Raw genomic sequence first — 23134 nt, 5'->3', positions numbered from 1 at the left:
GAGCAAAAGCTCACGATGAAATTGTAGTAACATTGGAATTTGTGTCCGAATTACAGCCATTATCGATTCCTTCAAATAAATACTTGTAATGTTGGATGTAAGGCTGATAGCGTTCCCCTTTTGTAAAGCCTGTAGCATTGTATAAATATAAATTACGCTGTTTAAAAAATTTGAAAACCGAATAAAAGAGCGTTGCGTCTCCAGTTGCCTTTGCTGCTTCCAGAAATTTTCTGTCAGAAACCTGATCCACCATTCCAACTGATCGAATGTAACTAAAATTAACAAACAAGTGAATAACAAAATAACGAATCGATCTGCAGATCGAGATTCGAGAGGATCGACTAATTTATCTCATAAATTACGTCGTATGTCATTCATGTACTATATGCTGTATGTTATCTTATTACGGATATATGTATAACAAAAATACTTAATATTTACCGTAGCGCTGGTAAAATGTATCCTTTCGATAAAAGAACTTCGATTATTTCTTCATGAGCATTTCCTAAACGTTTCAGCATATCCAGTGCAAGCTGATGAGCAGCTGGATACAGATTCTCTAAAGAGAGCAATAGGCACGCAAGAGGTTTCGAATCAGCAACTACATGATACTGTAGTAACTGGTGAAGTTGGTAGTATGCTTTACGCTGAACTAATGTTGTAATAACTAATTCGTGTAAATAATGCTGTACGGGTATACTGTGTTCCGCTAATGATCTAAAATGAATAACACAGAAAAATTTAGTTATAATATTATTCGCTATGCGATCAGAAAAAAATGCAAATTTTTGCTTTTTTTATGAGAGAGAGAGAGAGAGAGAGAGAGAGAGGAGGGGAATGGAAGAGAGAGAAATACCTGATATATTCTAAAAGAACCCATACAATCATTTTTGGTTCAATGGTATTTTCAGGAAATTTCGATAATATATAACTATATACATCACTTTGATCCAGCAGCAATTTATACTTGTAATTTTCTGTTGTCGTGCTTAAGCATTTTGCGTTATTTTGCAATGGAGTACCCATCTGAATAAACATTATATATGATCAATGGAAATCAGAATAAATTAACTAGTCAATTAAATAAATAAACGAATAGCAAAGAAAAAACAAAATTACATAATTACCTGATTTTGTATTTCGTTTTCTAAGTAATTCCTATAGACAGAATTTAACTTGTTGAATATGATTGGCATATCCATTAAACTTATAGGCAGCTGCATCATAAAATTTTGTAACACGTGTATCAAAATGTACTTTGTATTTGTCCGTTGCATTAAAAATTCAACAAGCAACACTTTGTCTGTGATCAGTCTCGCCAAAGACTCCAATTTTAATTCAATATACCTGTACATATATATATAAAGCACAATCGTCAACAGTATTACAACAAATATTTTTACATTTGGTTTTTATTGTATATATATAGAAGGAGAAAAAAAGATATTGTGCAACAAAGACAGGTCATTACGTACCAGAGGCAACCTAATTTTGCATCAATTATTATGTTCGGTTGAAAGACAACCCAATTTGGCGAATCTGTTGGTAAAACACTACTATTAAGGAAATACATGAAAGATACAGAAATAACAGAAATATTATTTTATATTTCAATGTCTCTATTTCATTTTTGTTAAGGATACATAGTTGGCAAGGCTGATATGTTTCATTTGACAAGGTTGTTCCTGGAACTTTTAAACTATATGGTTTGATTGGTTTTGCTGGTGCCATACTAGTATGATGCATTACAGTACCATCGCTTATGCCCGATAACATAATATCAAAAATCATGGATGTCTACAGAAGCATATTCATATTTATCGTTTCCTATACATTTCATGTTTCAGTGTGCATTAGTTTACTTACTTTTGTGGTTTGATGATGTACAATAATAAGGTTATCTACAACATTAATGGCAAATTTACCACTAACATCGAGTTTCAAGATATGACTTCTTTTGATTGTTGTCATTCTACTTGAAAAACGTAAAAGAAGTATAAGATATAAAATAACAGATATAAAGTTGACTTTAAATCAATTAATGACTATAAAAGACATACTTATGCACAGTATATACATATACAGAAGCAGCCCCAGTAGAACGATTAGTACCTGGTTGATGACGTAGCAAAATAATGCAAGGTATCCCATATAAAACTGTCAATGCCACGTCTCTCTCATAGACGGCCAATTTTCCTGGTTTTGCTGTACCAACTTCCACTAAAATGATTTTAATAGGGACAACTCTATTAGGGTTATTCCTAAATAATGTCAGATTTACCACAATATTTCTTCATATATCAAATGGGTTCCTTACCCTCGAATTTAGTTAATTTATGAAGATTTCCAGGTGTTACATGCAATGTCTGCATTTGATTTCCCACTGTCCCTGATGATAATAATACCAAATAACTTTGTGGACAAAATACAAACCAATTAACACCTAAACTTAAACATTTCAAAAATCTGACATTGCGTTTTTCAGGATTTACCTAAAATGATTAAATGCCTTTAATTATTGTGTATGTATACTGTAAACACTAATCATAGATTATATACAAATATTTATTTAAATCTTTTTTTTTTTTTTTACTTGAAATAACTCAACACCATAATCAGTAACAAACAATATTTCATTTCCATGTGTCCAAACAAATCCTAATATAGTTGCATTTTTTCCTTTACATGATTGCGAATATTCTATGTTATCTAGTCCAGCTACTGGTGAATAATTCATAAATTCAACTGAAGAATTATTATGTTGCACTGCCAGTATATTCATATCAGGAGAAAATTTAATAGAGATCACTGGACCTTTATCTTCCATTCGGAAACTTAAATTTTGATTTGGTCCTTTAACTAATACACCTGTCACACCTCCAGATCGAACAGCAAATACCTGAATCACAAATAAATTTTGCTCACTGACCAAACTTCATTCTAAGATATAATCGATCATAGAAAGATTCTGGCACTGTACAAGAAGAAGGAAAGCTTTTGAGTTATTATTTATTATTATCTAAATATTAAAAGAAATACTGAAAAAGCGCGAATTTACTCTTTTTCAGTGTATCTTTTAATATTTAGACAATAATAAATAATAACTCAAACGTAGTTTTCTACTATTAGCATAGTATAACATAATACATTGGTTGTACATTTACTGAAGATATAGAGCTTAGAAATTAAAATTATACTATGTTCGAATCCTTTTATGACTGATTGTACATAAAAGAAGAAAATCCACTTCTAACCTGTTGTTTTGAATCATCAAAGAAAACATTTGTCAAACAGCTGACTGATTCAAATCTAATTGGATCTGAAGATAGTTCTAGATAATAATCATCATGAGCATCTTGATCAGCGGCTTCCATATTTTTCAATTGCTCAATTAATTATAATCAATTTAAGGTTTAATAGACCTAAAGGACCACGAGTAACCAATTTATGTACAATGTACATCTGACTCTGACGTCTCTGACTACAGTACACTGTACACCGTCACTGTTATCCACTATATATACGTATAAGTATTCATACATACATATTTACAAAGTCCAAACATTTCGATTATCAAAAGTGAAAATCCTTTTAATGTCTTACAGTAAAGTATATTTTTCTAAGTAGCATCTTCAATTTACTACTACTAAACTACTTCAACTGTTACTACTAAATCGATTATTTAATATTTTTCGAAATGTTGAAAGTTTTATTTTTCTGATTTATTCAAATAGTCTAAAACTCCTAAAATTTAAATATAAAATATATATACATATGCCGCGGTCGTATATACAATCGTAATATATATATAGGTATAATATCAAATAACTTCAGAAGTATCAATGCATTTAAACAGGTTAAATATTGTATTAAATATAGTATGTTTAAGGTAGTTTGAAAATATTCTTCATTAAAATTAGTTAATAATAGCAATCTTGGCTATTATAATAAATATTTCATTTGTTGTAATTAAAAATGTTAAACGATTTATGATATTTAATTTCAGATAATAAATCTTCACTTTAAAAAAGCTTACAAATCATATAGATTTAATCGACAACAAATACCTGAAGCACATACACACTATGGAAGTAAATAAAAATAAGAGAATTAAAGCAATGTCTCATGATAGAAATAGCTTCAAACATCAACATAGTTCTCTGAAAGTCAATTTAAGTTGTGCATCGAATCTAACAGATTCTGGTAATGATTCATTTGAACAAATAGATGTTCATTCTGATATAGATAATACAGTTTCTTATGATACTCCATTGAAAAATGTAAGCAAACATAAGCGTTCTAAGATAAAAGGGAGTGATAAAAGCATAGATTTAATTGAAATGGATAATATAAATATAATGAAAACGTCCTTAAATGTTAACACATCTGTTGATTGTATAAATGACAATAACATATGTGGAAATAAATATAGATCGGAGAATTGTAAAGAGGAAAAATTTGAAAGTTCTGAAAATAAACAAACAGATATGTTTGTAATAAATTTTGAAACTATGCAGAAAAATATAAATACTACTTCATTACAAATGTATACATCACTAGATATTTTAAATAAAGTGCAAAATGATAATAATACAATTGATGATTTTCTAATGAATGCAACGAGGAACAATTTTGATGATGAACATAGCAACATTTACAAGGCACAGCGTCAAAATGATGTAATACTACAAAATAATCATGACAGTGAATATAATGGTATTGTAAGTAATACAATAGCTGTGTCACATAGTAACTCGGAAATGTCTACAATTATCAAAGAATCAACTGGTAAATGTGACATAGAAATAGATCAAAATATGAAATACTCATTGTCTGATAGAAAATCTAAGAGAAAGTTATTACCACTACATGAACGTTCCCAATTACTATCATTTTCGCCAGTACAGGATAAGGAATACTCACCACCTCCATGCTTAATATTTAAAAAAATACATAAAAAGAAGAAAAGTAGACCTAATAAGACAGTTAATGTCAATAATCTAGAATGTATCGTTAAAAAAAATAATAAAAATCACGATGGGAAAACACAAAAAAGAACAAAGAAAGTAATCAGTAAAAAAATTATTGTTAAGAAAATTGTTAATGAAGATATTTTAAGGAGATTAAATAAAAATCAAGAGAATCTTAACAAAGCAAAAACGGCAAATGTTTATATTCCAGAAAGAAATTCATCAGATGATTTTCAACTCTTGAAAAATTCACCTATCGTACATTTTACAAAAAAAAAAATGTACAAATTAAATATTGTTACAACTGGTTTATCTAATGAGTATGTGAAATATTCATCCTTCATATGTTATAAGATTACAAATTGTATTTTTTAATTGAATATTTCATTAGAATCATCTTATTTTAGAAATAAGGATATAGTTAAAGATGTTGTTAGAACTCTCGGTTTAGCAAAGATTGAATCAAACGTTACGAAAAATACAACACATATTGTGACTACAGGTATACGTACAATAAACTTATTACATGGTATCATACGAGGCTGTTGGTTAGTTACTTTTGAATGGGTTTTGAAATCTTTAGAAAATAAAGCTTGGTTAAATCCAGAAAAATATGAAATAGTGCATTGTTCAAAAGCAGCTTTGGTAAATAAAATATACAATCATAAACGTACATGTATACTATATAGTATATGCAAGAATTATTGTATACAATATTATACTTATTTATACTATATAATTTTTAGGAAAATCGTAAAGACAGGCTACTATTTGGAAGATCGTATGTTCCAGAATTATTTACTGCTTGTGGATATATATATGTTCAAAAAAATACAACACCATCTTGTAATGTATTAAAAGATCTCATAAAAGCTGCTGGTGGTTGTATTACAGAATGTCCAGAAACAGCAAGAATTCTGATTGGTATAGGTGGTTTAAAAGAAACTTGGATCTTAGATTGCATCACATCAGGTGAATTACAGCCACACAATCAATACAAACGATCATAAATATTCATTTATATGATATTTTAAAAATGATAATAAAAATACAAATCATATATGTATGCTGCGCACGCTCACGTGTATGTGTGTGTAATATTATGTACAAATTGTCATTATTAAAGTCATTATTAATAAATTATTTATTTATATGCTACATACACTACATATCTATTACATATATAAATGATTTAAAAAATAAAACAATTTATATCTACATGTATCTATATATAATTATTGTTTCTCAACATTACAATACATAAATATTTTAGTACATACAAATTTTGGTATATAGATAAAAAAGAGAACTTAGATTGTAGCTGAAATAATACTTCAGTCAGTCAATAAGAATATATATATAGAATATGTATAGGATTGTGGACGAATAACTTTAAAAACATTAAGAAGTGAAAAAGAATGAAGTTTTATATTTAATTATGAAAAGTTTATTTTTTCTCTTTTTAATTATTTATTTAACACTTGCGGAAAATGTTTCTTATTTAAGTAGTCCAAATCAAATTTATTGACATTTGAATAATATCGTAATTAAAAAAAACATTATATCTCTACTAATTAATATAAGCCAATATGAACAAAGGAAAAACTTGATAAAGAGGAAAGTGGGAGTCAAAGTGGGAATATATTATCCATATGTAATCATTGTATTCAGATTAGGTTATGTTAACTTGTATACTTGCTGCTATTCATAACGGAATTAATACAATGTGTCAAATTGACATACATTTATTGATATGCATCTTTGTATTTATTTAATCATATATAAATATATATATATCAATGAATATGGATTATCCACATTTTCAGTAAGTAGTAAAGTACAGTTCCTTATGTATTTCGATTTTATTATTGCTTCTTTGTCATTGCGTAAGTTTATAATTTCAGTTGTTACTTGAAATGTGTTTAACCCTTTAACATCATTGTCTATGACATAGAGATAATATGTATATATACAATACATATGCAAACACAATTATTAACTATTGAATGATATAATTATTTTATTTTTGCAAATAGATTTGTATGTTCTATGTAGAAATTTCATTATGGAAAATGTATTTGTTACATATCTAATTGGATTCCCACCTAAAATTAAACATTTACAAACAAATTTCATGTAAAAGATTATTATTGTTTAAATTACAGCTCAACTTTACGTGAAACTCCATCCTCAGAAACATGCATTCCAATCCCAAGGCACAATACAACTATAATAACAGATGTTTATGCAGGCATTCCTGAAAATTTATTGCTGAATTTTTTTGGATTTTTGGTAAAAATTGTTTTTGAAGAATTATATTACTATAAATTACATAAATTTTTAGATATAGATAATATATTTTATATGTATTGTATTTGTTTAATAATCTCGTTTAATATTATGATGTATCTTGACAGTTCCTTGTTATCTTGTTTGGTCTATTACGTAAAAAAGCATGGAACTATGGACGTCTTGCATTATTAAATAAAACTGATGAACGATGGATGGAATTATTTTATGGAGATAACGAGGGTAGAGATACAGATGCACTGTGTATAGAAACTTCTGTTAATTCTCAACTTTCACAAGTTGATAGAGGTTTCTTATCATGGATTGTTACTGCGTTCAAAGTTACGTAAGTATAATAAACATATTAATTTCTTATTTAATAATTTGCTGCATATTTATTAAATATGTAACAATTGAATAATTTAATCTAATGTTGATGTGTTAGCAAACAATTTAGTGAAATTTTAAATAATGTTTTCTAATTTCAATCTTAGAGATGAGGAACTATTAAAACGAGCCGGACCAGATGGTTTACTGTATATTTCATTTGAACGTCATTTGATCATCCTAACATGCTTAATGGTTATTGTATCGTTATGTATTGCTTTACCAATTAACTTTCATGGTAATATGCAAGGTGATGATGCAACATTTGGTCATACAACAATATCAAACTTGGATCCAATGTCTACATGGGTTTGGGTGCATACAATTTTAATTTTATCCTACTTACCAATTGGTGGATACGTCATGAAACATTTTTTGAAGAAGGTATGCTTCATTAATTACACATAGATAAAGTTAAGTTATAAGACTATGATTAAAGCTTAAAATTTGATCGAAATAATAACAATGACAAAAGATGCAATGAAAATACATAAAAAATGATAAAACTATAAAAGATACATACTATATAGGTACGAGATTCCAAGCATGGTGGTGAATTGGCAGCTAGAACATTATTAATTACAGAAATACCAAAACAACAGTGTGATGTACAAAGTCTTATTGATTATTTCAAGTATGCAAATTTATGTTTACAAACATAGTAACATTTATTATTTTATTTATTCTACTTTTCTTATATTATGGTTCTCTGTAGACAAGTATTTCCCACATTAACAGTGGAAGATGTCACATTGGCTTATGATATCAGACAGCTTTCTGCATTAAATGTAGAAAAAGATTGTGCTGAACAGGCACGTTTATACTGTGAAAACTATGCAAGGAGAAGGGAGCCATTGAAAATGTATCCATATCCATGTGGCCAAGTGATAGGTTGTTGTTGCAAAAATGTATGTAATTTTTTCAGAAAATTATTGCAACCGTTACAATATAAAACCTATCCATATTCTTTTATGTAGCAAGTTGATGCTCAAGAATTTTATACAAATGAAGAAATGCGATTGACTGCATTAGTCGAAGAAGAGAAGAAAGTGGCACTAAGCAGGCCTCTTGGAGTAGCTTTCGTAACTTTAGGTAAGTTACTACTTTATTATAATTTCTTATATTAGGGAATTATTAGGGAGTATACTGTCACCAATTTACAATAATATTATGTTAAGTTTTATTTATGTGCAACTATAATAATCAATTCTAAATTATTACATGAATTATTATATAAATTATTCAAACAGTAAACATACACATTAACAATAATTATATTAAATAATTATATAATATAATTAAATAATCATAACAATAATTATAACAATAAGGTACATCTGGTGCAGCTAAGGCTATGCGGAAGTACTTATGTTCTTTGCCAAGTACGAAATGGGTTGTGGATTATGCACCTATGCCATCTGATATCTTCTGGGAAAATTTAAGTATACCAAGGCCATGTTGGTATCTGAATGCTGTTTTAATAAATTTTTCACTGGGCATTGTATTATTTTTTCTTACTACACCAGCTGTAAGTTATTTGTAGTTAAAGTAGTAATGATAGAATAGTGAAAATAAGTTGAAACATATTTTATTTTTCCAGGTAATAGTAACCGCTTTAAACAAACTACCAATTACAGGAGAAATTATGAATCTGAGTCCAATAGTTTCATCTTTTCTTCCAACTGTATTGTTAGTTAGTGTGGCTGCTTTAATGCCAGTATTAGTAGCAAGAAGTGAATCATTAGTCAGACATTGGACTAGAAGCAGCCTAAATCGAGCAGTAATGACAAAAACATTACTTCTTTTATTACTGATGGTTCTTATATTACCTAGCTTAGGTCTAACCAGTGCACAAGCGTTTTTAGAGTGGACGGTAAACGCAGCAAATGACACAGGGCGATGGGACTGTGTGTTTTTACCTGATCAGGTACCTAGTACAATGAAATTAATGAAATATAATCTATTTTATAATTACAACACAATTATAATCTATGCAAACGTGTAAAATTGTTATGTTTTTCTAGGGTGCTTTATTTGTAAATTACGTAATTACTGCAGCTTTACTTGGAAGTGGATTAGAGTTAGTGAGGTTTCCCGAACTAGCTTTATATACCTTCAGATTGTGTATAGCACGTAGTAGGGCTGAAAGAATACATGTTAGAAAGGCAGTATTATGGGAATTTCCCCTAGGTGCTCATTATGCCTGGTTACTCTTAGTCTTTACTATGACAACAGTATATAGTTTGGCCTGTCCATTAATTACACCCTTTGGACTGTTATATCTCGTAGTGAAACATTTGGTATGATATTTGAATATTTTATGTTAGTAATATATAAGTAATATGTAAGAATAATATATGAAAATTGAATGAACTGAATTAATTATTGAAAATATGCTATGTTTATAATAATAAAATTATGTATTGTAGGTGGATAGACATAACTTATGTTTTGCCTATGGACCAAGCATAGGCGGTGGCCAATTAGCGGGTGCGGCAGCAAGTGCTACTGGAGCCGCACCGATTTTGGCACAAGCTGCACTGTTAGCTCTAGGTTTGGTAAGAAGAGGTTTATCACCATTAGCTGCGGTACAACTCAGTGGTCTTGCTGCGAGTATTTTAGGTCTTGTTACTGGTGCTACTTTATCCACATCAAAATTTAAAGTACAGTTGTATTTTTTGATATATTGAGCACAATTGGCCTTATTGTATTTAAAAATATCTAAATAATTGGAAACAATGTTTATAGGCACAAATGCAAAAAAGAGATCTATCAGCTGGTCAGAATTTCATTGCACCCGTATTACGAAAAAAACAAACATCATTAGAAGAAACTATATCTATCGGTACGAATTCTGATCTCAGTCCACCAAGCTTAAGGAGCACTAGTGCTTCTTCAATACAAGATAGTCCGAAACTTTATCAAGACTATGGTAAAGAATCACAAGCTTGATAACTTTTGGATTACAATATTGGATATTAGCCATGTAAGCGATGTATTAAAACAATTTAATGAAAGCACAGTGGTCGAATTGATTATTGAAACATTATGTCGTTGTGTCGTATCACTAAATACGACAATAATATGTTTTTGAAAAAGGAAACGAATTTATTCTTAACAAGTAAAAAAAATCTTTTAAAGTTAAAGTTATTTATAAATGTAATTTTTCACTTTAAAAGCCCATAAAAATGTTAATATGTGATCATCCGCTATAAGAAGAGAAGCATTTAGTACTGTTTCATTTGCATATAATAATTATAAACAAAGCAAACGGTAATTGTTATATTTTAGTAATAATGCAAAAAATAACGATAATAATAATAATAAAAACAATAATCGGTATTATTTATCTGGTTCGTTTTGTTTTCTTCTTTTAATAAGATATTTTTGATCATACACATTCTTCATAAACAATTGTTAATTATTAATAACATCTATATGTTTATAATTTTAAACTTTGTGTATGGTCATCATAGTCCAATAAAGTTTTATAACAGTTTTAAGTATTCACTTCAGTGAAACAAAAAATGTCATGAGTATTTATACATAGAGAGATAAAAAGTACGCGAGTTATATGTTATCGCCTATATTACACTGTGTTACTGTGTAAGTGGATGTAATATGGAATTAGAAAAGGAACGTTGCACAGATGTCCCTTTTATCCTTGTTTGATCAGGCATACACACTGACGCCGTTTGTTAATGGGTGTTACACTTACATATATATTTACTGTACGTATATTTACGCGTGTGCATCCTTTATTACAGAATGACACAAGTGGTCTCTATGCAGCGTTCTCTTCCTGTTCTTATATCGCCTTTTCAGCTCATTCATGCATTCTATATTTACATCTATATGGTATTATCAGGTATTATATTACGCTCACCCCACAAGAAAGATATTCTTTTCTTTTCTCTTCTTTTATTTTTCATTGATTATGTACTTATACTTATCATTATCAAAATTTAAAAATACGTTATAAATTCGGAAATAATTGGAATTACTATTTGTATTGCAAAAGAACTGTTTTGTATCTAATAATTTTTTGTAGTTTCTTCTAACAGTGTGCTTATTTAATGTATATACAATTTAAAATACATAAAAACGCTATTAACAAACTTATATTAAATTCTCTAAATATACAATTAGAGATTTAATTGAAATTTTATAATGTATATTTTTTCTAATATATATTATAAAATTTTAACTGAATCAAATCGAACTGAATTAAAGAGGCACAAGAATTTCAATTCAATAAGATGATTTAAACGTGTAAAATAAGTTAATTAAGAACGCGGAATTTGCGGAACATTATGGAATATACGGTAAAGATATCACAACTACTATTTTGTAATAGCAAATATCTTTGAAAATAACATTGTCTAATACAAACTTTCAAAAATTCACGAGGCAGTGTGATGACAGTTGTCATAATTTAACAAATATAATGACTATTTTATGGATACGATGAAGTAATGGATAAACATTTAAAACTATGATGTAAAAAAGATTAAAAGAAAATTTTTAACTAATGTGTACATATATCTTACAAAATAGACATTATGGAACTTCAAAAACTTATTTACACGAACATTGAAATTATATATATCATATATATATATAATTATAGATATTTAATTGTATATCAAAACAAAATTAAGAAATATAATATGTATATGCACGAACTTTAATTCTACTTTTAATTCTATGATATTTTACTTTTAAATTAAGAAAAGCATTCCATGTCAACCCGATTAGATGAATGCGTGTACGTATGTCGCGTATGCACGAGCGTGCATGCATATACATATATGTATACGCATAAGGTTCATATATGCAATGTATAGACATATATATGCAGAAAGCTTATTAACTTACGTAATGTAGGTGTATACAGAAAAATGATCATATTAAGAATAAAAGTTCATTGTTTCGCTAGCAGAATTGGAATTTATTAAAATTTGTTATTCAACTGATCCCTTTGACATGGAATGGGTGTTTTACAAACAATGTTTACATATAATTACAAATACTACTAACTCATATTGACGTTCACAGTTGTATCGCATTTCTTATTACATAATTTGTGATTTATTAATTATGAAGATTTGGAACTATGCACATTAAAATATATTTCATCGTTCGATCCTAATCAATGAGGAAAAATGGTTCATTCAAATAAACTGCCACCGATTATAGCCTCCAATTGACTAGATGTAAGATTACTAAATTTTTCTACCTGATCTTTTTCTCCTTTCAATCTTAAAGATAATCGGTGCAATTCTTTTCTTTTCATACTTTTCGAGCTGTATTCACAAGGCATAAAATTAGTAGACTGCGTTGCTTCTTCATCATCTTCTTTTTGAGATTCTTCACTTTCCTCACTACTCGGATGAACCTATAAATCATATTTTGTTCTATGTTTTTCATAAAAAGGAATTATGCATTTTAACAATATGCAATGTATTGGACAAAATGAATTATTCCTATGATTTTCAATAAACAACACTACTGTTGATCAATACTTCTGAAGCATGATATTTAAATATAACTTAAAAAATTGACCTAAAGGGTAACACACTGTAAATGATCGAAAAAATCAATTTCTGATTTTTGAATTTTTTCCAATGCTTTCCTACATAATTTGACAAATGTAACTTTTTAGTTTCTAATTTCTTTTTTATTTTTTGTTTTATTTCGTATGCACCATATGACGTACTCTAGCTATGAAAGAATTGCCAATTTTGTCATAGCTAATAAAACATCTTGAAGAATAACTTATTTATTAAAAATGAACGTGGGTGAAATTGGTTCAAAATATTCTATTACACTCCTTAGTACGTACATGTTAATCATAATAAGCAATAAATTGACTTCTTCATATTTTGTGCTTGAAAAAAAATTAAATCTTCTAAAGATATCCCTATTCTGACTATTACAGTGTCTTCCCTCCTTAAGCTCAAAACTAACTGCGTGTCTTAAAGTGCTACAAGTAAAGTAAATGCTCACAATATGTTATGTGTAGTATGATGGTATTTAAATGTCTGTTACGCTCAAAAGAAATTTACTCACCAATTAATATTTTAAATTTCATAAGTAATTAAGAACAAAAATAATTGTACTACTTATTACAAGCTATTTGTTAATTACAAGACAGTTCTTTCTTATTGTGATACAATGAATCAGAGGTCCGAAGAGATAGTACCAAAAATATGCACTCACTTGAACGTATAAACTTAAACAAAACATGTTTGTTTGCTACTACTTCTCACTACTGCCAATGTCAGGGAGAGGATGCTGGGAACAGTGAAAAACAATTAAAAAAAAAGAAAAAAAAAAGAACAAGAAAGGTTAATTGTTGTTAATCTTTTTTTTTCTACTTTTGGAATTATCTTACTAGTAAATGTTACATGAATAAAACAATTGTATTTATTTGCACAAAATTCCAAAGCAAATTAACTATGTAAGTACTTTCGACATAACTTTTTGTGTACAGATAGAGATATTAATGAAATTGAAAATAATAATTGACATTTTTGCAAACATGAAATATTATATCTCTACAGAAAAGATTCCATAAGTACGAATTAGGGAGATAGAAATATAATATATATGATATTAATTAAGATAAAAGCATTGGAAGACAAAGAATGATACGTTTTTGTCATAGGTCTATAACTGTTCGATCAGATTGGCAATGAACATTTTTCATCCCTTGAGAAAACGCATTATACTCTACGTACAACATTTTTTTCTCATGCTTACCACCACCAATTGTCAACTATATTTGCCTACTTTTTGTTATATAAATAACACAAACAAACGAGAATTATAACAACGCTTGAAACGTAAGATATTCTTCGATGAAAGTTTAAAATGCATAGAAGAATGCTCATTTTTATCAACAATTTACAACAATGAATATATCTTTAAGACTTTACCTTACCTCTATTATGGAAACTCTTGGTGATGGTTCACGCGGTATTGATTTTTCCATTATGATCAATGGACTATTGGAACCTGTAGAAGAATGTTCTTTGTCTGTTTCAGTATCATTATCCGAATAATCTTTTTCATCTTCAGCAGATCTTTGCATATCCATACTTTCATGCAACTTACAGACAAAACCAGCTTTTTCGCTATACTCAAATAAATTCCCATCCAGATGTACTATTGATAAATGTGATTAATTTTACAGTAAATGCAATAATACTGATAAACAGTAAACTTAACAACTATATTAAAAAAATCATTTACCTTGACAAAAAGCAGCACTACAAAACGAACAATGTGCAGATGTTCTACGACGACACTCTGCACAATGATGCCAAGGACAACTGAATCTCGAATCTGTATCATCAATGATCACGCAAGATTTATGATACTTTTTATTGCATGTCTTTTGATCGCAAACAACAAACTCTGTCAACTTTTCAATTTCCTGCCCACAACTCCAACATAGTACATGCTTCCTCGACCTAATTATTTTATAGTCATTATTACAAATTAATACACATTATTTGTATATTAAAATAATGAATTATTAGGAGAAAAAATGATTTATCCGAGATATTAGATAAGAATATAATATTAGAGATACAAAAAAATAAAAAATACTGATCTGTTTCTTTTAGACATATCTGCTGCATACGATAATGCAAAACTACACAATTAATTGTGTTAGACAAATTAGTATATGACATGTGCATTTTATGTGTCATAATTTACCTTTTTTGACGTTTCATTTTATCGATTTTATCAAATTTTTTCTGTTGAATTCCTGTTGTTGAAGGTGTAGTTACTTGTGGTTTCTGTACTTTTAAACCTATAAAACCACTACAATTTGGCGCTCCACAGAGGCAGGGCTTTCGAGTTTCTCCATCACAAGCTAAATTATAATTAAAGGTCAATTCTTCGCCGCACTCGATATCGCATAATGCAAACAGACCTATACGCGTATCTCCATTAACTGTCCATTTTTGCGTTTCACAATTTGGTGAACACGAATGATCTACCACGTTTCAAGAATAGGATTTTTAAATAAATGATGGTTTATTTATTTTTGATCTTCACTTATTAAGAAATAAGAAATACTTACTCATAAACCGACTTAAATTGCCTTTTGGTTCAGCGTCGATCATTCTATTATTATCTATAGTTAAAAAATAAAAATTCTCGTTCTTTAATTCCTTCTTCCTATGTAGTCTTCGTTTGTATTCAGCTTCATCTATAACTTCACCTACATATTCTATAACAAACTGACCAGCTTTAATATGTTCTAAACTTCTAAGACCCCAACCACGTCCTACGGTATGAAATGGTTCCATAGCTGGATATTGTCTTTGTACAAATGCTTGATTTTTACATTTGGCACCAGCTGGGCAAATGCCAGGGCTACATTCAACTAATAATATTCGATTAAGACAATCTGTGCCTGGAGCACATGGATTTTCCCATTCTGCGTCACAATCGCACGCAACGATGCTTTCAACCTCTGCTGGCTTTACATTGCCAACTGGTTTATTCATCTAGAAATAGATATAAGTCATAGATTTATACATTACATCTGATAGTATTCATGCACTAGTGTTTACATACGCACAAAGTACGGCTGAGTACACATGAAATACCTTTAATTTGACATAATGTGGAGGTTTCAATCCTCTTGGTCCATGGTCTTTAGCTGCAGCTCTTTCGACCTTTAAACGCTGATGAATCTCATTGGCTTCTTCTAATGCTTTACGATAAGTATCATCCCTATTTTTTTTCCCAATTGGTGGTTTTATGTTTGCATCACCATCTTGATAAAGAAAAGCGCGTCCTCTATAAATAAAAAGATAACTACCGTTGTTAAATATCTTTCTTCATATTTAATCTAATTCAAACAATAATTAAGTATATTACTTACCTATGAATCCAATGATAATTATTTGATCCTAAAAACATTACGCAAAATTTACCAGGATTGTGAGGTATAGCTTCTATGTTTTCAGGAATTTCATGAGGATAACAAATACGAGATGGCCACCAACGGTAATTACCAAGTTTAACCCATACAACTTCTCCATACAGAGGCAATCTGCCTGTTTCACAATCTTCACAAATAAATGCACCATCCGGAGCATCAATACCTAAAGTCATCATTAAATATAAAATCCATTTATTATATCTCAATTATTCTTTTAACTATTTTCACTATCTCACTCTACTAATATCAATATTTACATACAATAATTATATACATATCTGTGACTTGCTATCAATAATATTACTATTCTATAACTATTGTATTCACTTTAAAAATAGTTACCTAAACATTCCAAATGAAATGACGTTGGACATGTATCACAACAGATAAGACTTCCGCCTCTTGTACATAAAAAGCACCATGCTGCGTTTACTGGAGGTTGTGGGGCTTGGTAATGCTTCGGACAAACTATTTGGCTGCCAGTTAAAATTACCGAACCAGCAGGTAAACAAGACGTAGATGTATGGTAGGATGAAGGACAACGAACACATCGTGCTAATTTCTCGTTTGGAGCTCTCGAATGACTATCCTGAGGGTTGTCTGAACTGCATGTATGACATACATGATATGGACAAGTTAAGCGGCCTCCTTGCCAATGAGACTAATGAGAAAATAAAATAAGTAATATATTTATAAGTAATATATAATAACATTATATATGATGTTAAATATCTGTTGTTGAACATTAGGCTATCATTATAGTGGATGCGTATTCTGATGAATGAAACTTCTGAAGACGAGAGAAAAATGTATACGCTCATAAGAATCTATATATATATATATGTATGTAGTATATATATGTAATATAAATATGTAATAATAATATATATATATATATATACACATACATATTTATATATTTGATTACTGTGTCATACTGAGTTTGTCAGTACGACAGTTCGTCAGAACACGTATCCACTATAATCTACCTGTGGCCACGATTTCAAGCAAGACGAATGATAATGTTTTCCACAAGCTAACACAGAACATCTTATTCTATCTCCTTCTCTTTCATTACATATAAAGCAAGCAGGTGCTACACCTGATAAGCAATCGATACATTTAAAAAATTCGTCCTCTTGCTCTTCTGATTTACCTGAAATTAAGAATAATATTCATTTTGAGTAAATGTTAACATCATGCAAAATATCAAAGGTGTAATTGATAATTCGTTGTACCGTTATTCTCATCATTATCAATATTGCTTTGTTTAATCTCATTTATATCATCGAGAATTTTATCATCCATTATATTCTCATCAACAGAATGCTCTGGACTAGATTCTCCTGGTTTCACACAAGAAAGGTGAAAATATGAATAACAAGGACCTTTACACCTAGTTAATTTCCCAGTTTTTTCACATATTTGACAAACTTTCTCTTGCTTTGTTCCTTTGAAAAGATTATAAGGTCTATTTCTTTTCGTTTCTGAAACACTTATCTCTTCCTTTTCAACTTTAATTCTTGACCTTTTATTATCTTTAGCACTTCCATTCATTTCTAATAAGTCGTCTTCGTTGTTTAATGAATTTTCTTTTGTATGAGCACTAGTAGTGTCTGATGTTACATATGATCGATATTTTTTGCGAAAAGAAGAATTCATATTATCCCAAGTCTTTTTTAAATATTTCCTAATATCGTGTTCCGACGCATCTGGATATTCGTCTTCTAACATATCTCGATTTCGTTCGTAATAAACTTCAAAGACACCATCTACATCCTCTTCAGTACGAAATTCAACCTTTTGCACAAGAGAGATTTCGTCATTGGAATCTCTTTGACTTAAGGGAGATAACGGAGGTGTATCTGAATTAAGTTTCGAATGATTTTTACCATTCTCAATGTATTTAAGCATTCTTTGTTTAGTTCCATCTGTTTTCTCTTTATCTACTTCATATACCTGCGAAATTATTCAATATAAATATTTGTAAAACTATAATATTAATAATATGTAATTGTTTCATTCACATATGCATACATTATCTTGCCTAGCACGTTTAAAATCAGGACCATTTGAATCACTTGAGTTTTTTCTTTTATTAGCTTTATCCTTTTCCTCTGATATTTTAGATGATTTATTTCTTATACTTTTTTCCTTTGGCTTAAAAACATGTGCTCTATCATCATTACTCATTGATTCAACTTCCATAGCTTCTTCGATCGCACTTTCCCATTTTGACTTTATACCAGGCTTAACAATAAATGCTGCGGCATATTTAGCATCTCTCTTCTTTACTTCTGCAGTTATTGATTCTGATAATTTTTTAAAGTCTGCAAGATTTGTAAATGGAATCATAGAGTTTGATGAAACCCAACTGTGACGTCCTTTATCGCCAAAGTATTGGACATGTATCATTAGCGTTTGTGATCTGGCAGTAGCTGGTCAAACAAATATACGTATATACATATATATATATATATATAAATATATTTCACATGAATTGTACCAGTTACCATAAAATTGCTACACTTAAAATATTAACAAAGACGTTTAAAGAAAAAACATTTTTTGTAGGTAACTTGTTACAAATAATACATAGATGTTTTTTAGAAACTGATAATGCTCGATATTTAATTAAAGATTATATTCAAATGATAAAAAAGAACATAAAACAGAACAAGATACTATTGAGCAAAACATATGTTTATAAGTAATTTTTTTAATTATTCTAATAAATATGTAAACAAAAACTTACCTTTTAATCTATGATATACCATTAGAACTGGATCAAGTGTTATAACACAAGGCCAAAAAGGAAAATTACCAACTCTGGCCCATGCTAATTGACCTAATATCCAATTACACTGTATAGGAGAATCAACCAATTTTGGAGTAGTATCCTCCATAATACTTAAACTAGTGGAAGAATCACTTGTATCATCCATATCGTTAACTGTATTATTTTCATCTGTACTATCGTTACTACTATCTGGTGAATTTTGATATTTACGATTCCTTGGCATTTTAGAATTCTACAAGTTACATATTAATGTTATATCATATGCTACTAAATACATATATACATATTTCTACTAATATATTTGATTAAAAGAAATATGATGGCAATTGAAAAAGAAAACAATTAATGTACATAACTATATAAGATTATAAATATGCATACATTTATTTATTATATGGTATAATAAACAATAATTGTTTATTATACCATATAATAAATAAATACACATACGAATAAGAATTATACAGTAAAACATTAATGAAAGCTACATATAGTACCATAGTTTGTTAAGAATAGTATTGATCTTTAATCAGAAAGATTGTAATTGATCTTAAGAGGCATAACATGCCTTTGAGGAAGTGGCAACCTCATTCTTAGGAGACTTGGGTTTTATTGTTCTGCCATACCGACTTCTACCAGGTGAAGTTTTACTAAAATTGATACTGAAGTCCTTTGGGTCATTTTTAAAGTTACTGCAGGTTGTTCCCAAATTTCTGTCCAATTCGCCAAATCTTGATTCAATTGTTATGCCCACCTTGCTATTTACTCTGTTGATAGTATTCATTGTTTTCCAACTAATTTAGCATCTTCGTCTATTGAAGGAGACAGTAATTCGGTGACATGAAACCTCATATACCTCTTCAGCGTTTTACACAATATAAACTTTAGAACTTGTGTATAAAGGGCTCATGTACAGAAAACAATTTTCATTATCGCTGAAAATAGCTGCGATGGCCGATTTTCAAGCAGTACCTTATTTCTTACAGAAACGACACTTATTTTTTATCAGTTCACAGAAACAACGCATATTATGCACAAACTTTTAAAAAAATTTATTGGGTGTTCCATAAACAATTTCTTATCTTAATGTTAACAAATTGTAACTGAATCCTGCGGGTCTCTAAATAGGGACAGACGCGTTTCCCGCGATTTTAGGTGATTCTCATAACCATGTTTAGTTTAATTTTTCACTATACACAACGTTTGGTGATTTTTCTTTTATAGGTTATTTCAGTTTCCAATCGTGTAAAAGCCCATATCAACTTATGCATACGTATACATGTATTGTTGTATGTTACGTTTCACGTTAATTGTTACGGATCTAATAATGAATATTTTGTTAATACTCTATGAAGTACTGATTAAATCATATATATTTATATCTATATTTTAAATTAGAAACTACGTGAAAATTTGTTATTGAATCAAATCGTAATTACATCTGTAAATATGTATGTATACACGCATACATATATTTATATATATGCATTTAACTTCATTGAAAATTTCAAACAAATTATATTAAAGGAATTCTATTTTAATTGATTTCGACTACCAGGGGAAAAAGTAACGTAACATCAATTGTTTATTTGGAAAATCCAGCAATACAATGTTCATTAGAATTTATATCATTAATTTCATGTAATCCATTATGGTGCATCATGCTTTTTAATTCGTTTACAAAATTTTGTAAGTTTTCATTTCGTACGTCTACCAGGAATTTTGGTAGTTCCACCAACATGATTCCTTTTTTTTTTAGTAATGGTACAAGATTAGGTATTTGTTTCACCATGTTATGAGCCATCCAAATGAAATCAAATCTACCAATATATGCCATTTTATGTTTAGAAGTTGATAAAAATGTAATAGGATGGAAGATTATCTGAAAGTATATTTATTAATTTTGTATAGTATTTTATGGTTCGTAAATAAGTAATAATTTTATAATTCTCTATGATACTTTATGATTTTTGACATTTATCCAAGATATATCATTCCACTTATATTTATTTTTCTCTCTTTCCCATGATTCTTGCTCCATTTCTTTATTTGGTGTTTCAATTACTAATGTGCCATTTAGGATAGAAGAATCTCTATGTGATGCAATAAGTTCTTGGCATATTGATTCTCCAGTTCTAATTTCATAAATATGCTTCATAATTTCTCTCTCAGCTATATCAGTTGCTCTATATCTATTATATTATTGTGTTGTATTATTTTCAATATGGTAATATCAATAGTATCACAACAAAATACAAATTTAGAATGCAGCTTACATATTATCATCCCTTTTCTCCTGTAAAGCCCAAGTGAAGAAAGGACCATTTGTAATGTCTCCTAAGTAAGTATAATGTACAAACCCAGGACCATATTGTATAATGTTGTTTAACAATGTTGGATTACTTCTAACAGGTTCACCTTCTAACCAAGTGAATGCAATTCCATTATTTCTCCAAAACCTAATATTAAGATAGGAAATAAATTATAAAAGTATACTGATATGACGAAATTTTCCAATAGTCAATAAACATACCTATATTCCTGCAATGTTAGGTTTGAAATACCTTTAGATTTTAAAATCATATGATAATCCCAATCAAAAACACCTTCCCGATAATCATATCTTGTTTTTAATGATTTTCTAACTCTTTGATCCCAATACTCCATAATAGGAACATTGTCACACGTTGCATGTGCCCAGAATCTTATAAAATATGTACATATAATTAAAAATGGAAACTTATAAAATATGAAGAAAAACCAGTTTTAAAGTTCCTTATTTAAACTCACTTAAAAATTGCTTGCAATTGATCTCTATCCTTATGCTTGAACTGTTCCAAGCTTAACCAAGGACAATCAATTGTATTCGTTGGTATATTTGACAACTGATTGCATGATTTTATCAAATATTTAGCTGTTGCAGGCCTTATTAATGTATTTCCAAATATTTCTAAATAATAGCGAGTTGCCTCTTGCAATCCTTTGGTGTTTGTATTAAAACAAACAAAATTTTTTTATTATTACCAAAACAATTACTCTGTATATTTTGAAATTAAATATACATACCCAAATTTGTTTCTAGACAAGTACTTAATAAGAGAATAGATCTAGCAACTTGTTCCAATGTTGATTCGACTACATTATATATAACAATGCGATCATTGTACAAATAAGATGATGCTAATGTTTTCAAGATATGTCTTGCATCATTAGCACCTACAATTAATATCTCGAGATATTCACTTGGATAATTGGTTTTATGTTTATTAATTTCGAACTGTATGTCTAATGCTGGACTATATCCCCACCACATGTTGTTAAAACTATAATCTTTAAATTATTAAAGTATATAATCATTAAAAACAGCTGAATACCGATATTATCGTTGGTAAGTAAAGACTTTAGGATAGATTATTTCCATGGTAACATCCATACATTTATATATGCTTACATATAAGTTTTTACCATATGACAAAATAGTTTAATGATATATTTCATATTTCATGAAGTATTTATTTATTCGATTCTTTATAACTATATATTTGAATTGTTGTATCAAGATATTTGTTAAAAATAAATATGTATCTATATAGGTATATGCGCACGCCCGAATATACCTCTATATATAAAACAAAATAAAGGAATAATATGTACGTATTATATTAAAGTTAAAAGTCATAAATTTATATAATGAAAAATTATAAGCAGTTAATAATAATC

General features: G+C 29.0%; 6 protein-coding genes and 1 long non-coding RNA gene across 18 annotated transcripts in view; 4 read left to right on the top strand and 3 right to left on the bottom strand.

Annotated features, from left to right (window-relative positions):
* The window catches only part of LOC126920075 (GTP-binding protein Di-Ras2), an 11177-nt gene extending 10974 nt beyond the window's left edge, over positions 1-203 (top strand). For both annotated transcript variants that reach the window (XM_050730006.1, XM_050730008.1), the window contains exon 5: positions 1-203. This exon is cut by the window's left edge and continues 2278 nt beyond it. The gene's annotated coding sequence lies outside the window, so the exon portion shown is untranslated.
* The window catches only part of LOC126920066 (regulator of MON1-CCZ1 complex), a 3725-nt gene extending 309 nt beyond the window's left edge, over positions 1-3416 (bottom strand). Inside the window, exons 1-11 of one of the 2 annotated variants that reach the window (XM_050729976.1) lie at positions 3255-3416; positions 2594-2899; positions 2318-2492; positions 2061-2220; positions 1867-1975; positions 1644-1797; positions 1476-1539; positions 1128-1347; positions 857-1026; positions 442-717; positions 1-272 (exon numbers count right to left, since the gene is read on the bottom strand). The exon at positions 1-272 is cut by the window's left edge and continues 309 nt beyond it. In XM_050729976.1, coding sequence (XP_050585933.1) covers positions 11-272; positions 442-717; positions 857-1026; positions 1128-1347; positions 1476-1539; positions 1644-1797; positions 1867-1975; positions 2061-2220; positions 2318-2492; positions 2594-2899; positions 3255-3374 — 2016 coding nt within the window. In that variant the 5' untranslated portion in view covers positions 3375-3416 and the 3' untranslated portion in view covers positions 1-10. The remainder of the gene's footprint in view (positions 273-441; positions 718-856; positions 1027-1127; positions 1348-1475; positions 1540-1643; positions 1798-1866; positions 1976-2060; positions 2221-2317; positions 2493-2593; positions 2900-3254) is intronic. The other variant, XM_050729977.1, reaches the window with a different exon arrangement.
* On the top strand, positions 3378-6186 carry LOC126920068 (uncharacterized protein PF3D7_0207100). 5 transcript variants are annotated; one of them, XM_050729983.1, is made up of 4 exons: positions 3378-3493; positions 4007-5290; positions 5378-5615; positions 5717-6186. In XM_050729983.1, the coding sequence occupies exons 2-4, from the start codon at positions 4086-4088 to the stop codon at positions 5978-5980; spliced, it is 1707 nt and encodes a 568-aa protein (XP_050585940.1). In that variant the 5' UTR covers positions 3378-3493; positions 4007-4085; the 3' UTR covers positions 5981-6186. The 5 variants fall into 5 exon arrangements, with proteins under 5 accessions (XP_050585940.1, XP_050585937.1, XP_050585938.1 ...); XM_050729980.1 differs by having other exon boundaries at positions 3457-3604; XM_050729981.1 differs by lacking the exon at positions 3378-3493 and adding an exon at positions 3661-3812.
* A 163-nt stretch (positions 6187-6349) lies between these two features.
* LOC126920065 (calcium permeable stress-gated cation channel 1) lies at positions 6350-10663 on the top strand. Its single transcript, XM_050729975.1, has 12 exons — positions 6350-6795; positions 7136-7262; positions 7388-7605; positions 7754-8030; positions 8177-8280; positions 8362-8554; positions 8624-8738; positions 8978-9174; positions 9247-9573; positions 9671-9946; positions 10076-10309; positions 10395-10663. The coding sequence occupies exons 1-12, from the start codon at positions 6770-6772 to the stop codon at positions 10596-10598; spliced, it is 2298 nt and encodes a 765-aa protein (XP_050585932.1). The 5' UTR covers positions 6350-6769; the 3' UTR covers positions 10599-10663.
* Positions 10664-10964: 301 nt separating this feature from the next.
* Positions 10965-20637, bottom strand: LOC126920060 (histone-lysine N-methyltransferase NSD2). Of its 6 annotated transcripts, none has more exons than XM_050729952.1 (14): positions 19983-20637; positions 19370-19646; positions 18652-19052; positions 17853-18573; positions 17604-17770; positions 16957-17275; positions 16688-16777; positions 16555-16582; positions 16277-16469; positions 15745-16174; positions 15375-15657; positions 14904-15124; positions 14593-14816; positions 10965-13044 (listed from the first exon to the last, which is right to left on the bottom strand). In XM_050729952.1, exons 1-14 carry the CDS (start codon positions 20196-20198, stop codon positions 12817-12819), a joined length of 3798 nt encoding a protein of 1265 aa, XP_050585909.1. In that variant the 5' UTR covers positions 20199-20637; the 3' UTR covers positions 10965-12816. The 6 variants fall into 6 exon arrangements, with proteins under 6 accessions (XP_050585909.1, XP_050585908.1, XP_050585911.1 ...); XM_050729956.1 differs by adding an exon at positions 13869-13943 and having other exon boundaries at positions 12958-13044; positions 16555-16777; XM_050729951.1 differs by having other exon boundaries at positions 16555-16777.
* A 335-nt stretch (positions 20638-20972) lies between these two features.
* LOC126920077 (uncharacterized) lies at positions 20973-21373 on the top strand. Its single transcript, XR_007711879.1, has 2 exons — positions 20973-21103; positions 21174-21373. It is a non-coding gene; the product is annotated as an uncharacterized LOC126920077 (long non-coding RNA).
* On the bottom strand, positions 20982-22999 carry LOC126920070 (dynein axonemal assembly factor 3). The gene is made up of 6 exons (XM_050729987.1): positions 22481-22999; positions 22205-22394; positions 21948-22118; positions 21691-21873; positions 21375-21606; positions 20982-21296 (listed from the first exon to the last, which is right to left on the bottom strand). The coding sequence occupies exons 1-6, from the start codon at positions 22725-22727 to the stop codon at positions 21000-21002; spliced, it is 1320 nt and encodes a 439-aa protein (XP_050585944.1). The 5' UTR covers positions 22728-22999; the 3' UTR covers positions 20982-20999.
* Positions 23000-23134: the final 135 nt, after the last annotated feature.

Source organism: Bombus affinis, chromosome 9 (genome assembly GCF_024516045.1).
Source record: "Bombus affinis isolate iyBomAffi1 chromosome 9, iyBomAffi1.2, whole genome shotgun sequence".
NCBI lineage: Eukaryota > Metazoa > Arthropoda > Insecta > Hymenoptera > Apidae > Bombus > Bombus affinis.
The sequence above is the reverse complement of the archived record's forward strand: the minus strand, read 5'-3'. Positions and strand labels throughout refer to the sequence as shown.

Excerpts from the sequence above, each read along its gene's own strand:
- LOC126920065 (XM_050729975.1), top strand. The coding sequence starts at position 6,770 with ATGAATATGGATTATCCACATTTTCA. Across the intron at positions 6,796-7,135 it reads ATGGATTATCCACATTTTCA|CTCAACTTTACGTGAAACTC; the intron begins GTAAGTAGTAAA and ends TTTAAATTACAG. Across the intron at positions 9,175-9,246 it reads TTTTTCTTACTACACCAGCT|GTAATAGTAACCGCTTTAAA; the intron begins GTAAGTTATTTG and ends TTATTTTTCCAG.
- LOC126920060 (XM_050729951.1), bottom strand. The coding sequence starts at position 20,198 with ATGAATACTATCAACAGAGTAAATAGCAAGGTGGGCATAACAATTGAA. Across the intron at positions 16,470-16,554 it reads AATTATCATTGGATTCATAG|AGGACGCGCTTTTCTTTATC; the intron begins GTAAGTAATATA and ends TTTTATTTATAG. Across the intron at positions 15,125-15,374 it reads AAAATGAAACGTCAAAAAAG|GTCGAGGAAGCATGTACTAT; the intron begins GTAAATTATGAC and ends TAAAATAATTAG.
- LOC126920070 (XM_050729987.1), bottom strand. The coding sequence starts at position 22,727 with ATGTGGTGGGGATATAGTCCAGCATTAGACATACAGTTCGAAATTAAT. Across the intron at positions 21,874-21,947 it reads CTAACATTGCAGGAATATAG|GTTTTGGAGAAATAATGGAA; the intron begins GTATGTTTATTG and ends TCTTAATATTAG. Across the intron at positions 21,607-21,690 it reads GAGAAAAGGGATGATAATAT|ATATAGAGCAACTGATATAG; the intron begins GTAAGCTGCATT and ends ATAATATAATAG.
- LOC126920068 (XM_050729983.1), top strand. The coding sequence starts at position 4,086 with ATGGAAGTAAATAAAAATAAGAGAATTAAAGCAATGTCTCATGATAGA. Across the intron at positions 5,291-5,377 it reads ACAACTGGTTTATCTAATGA|AAATAAGGATATAGTTAAAG; the intron begins GTATGTGAAATA and ends ATCTTATTTTAG. Across the intron at positions 5,616-5,716 it reads ATTGTTCAAAAGCAGCTTTG|GAAAATCGTAAAGACAGGCT; the intron begins GTAAATAAAATA and ends TATAATTTTTAG.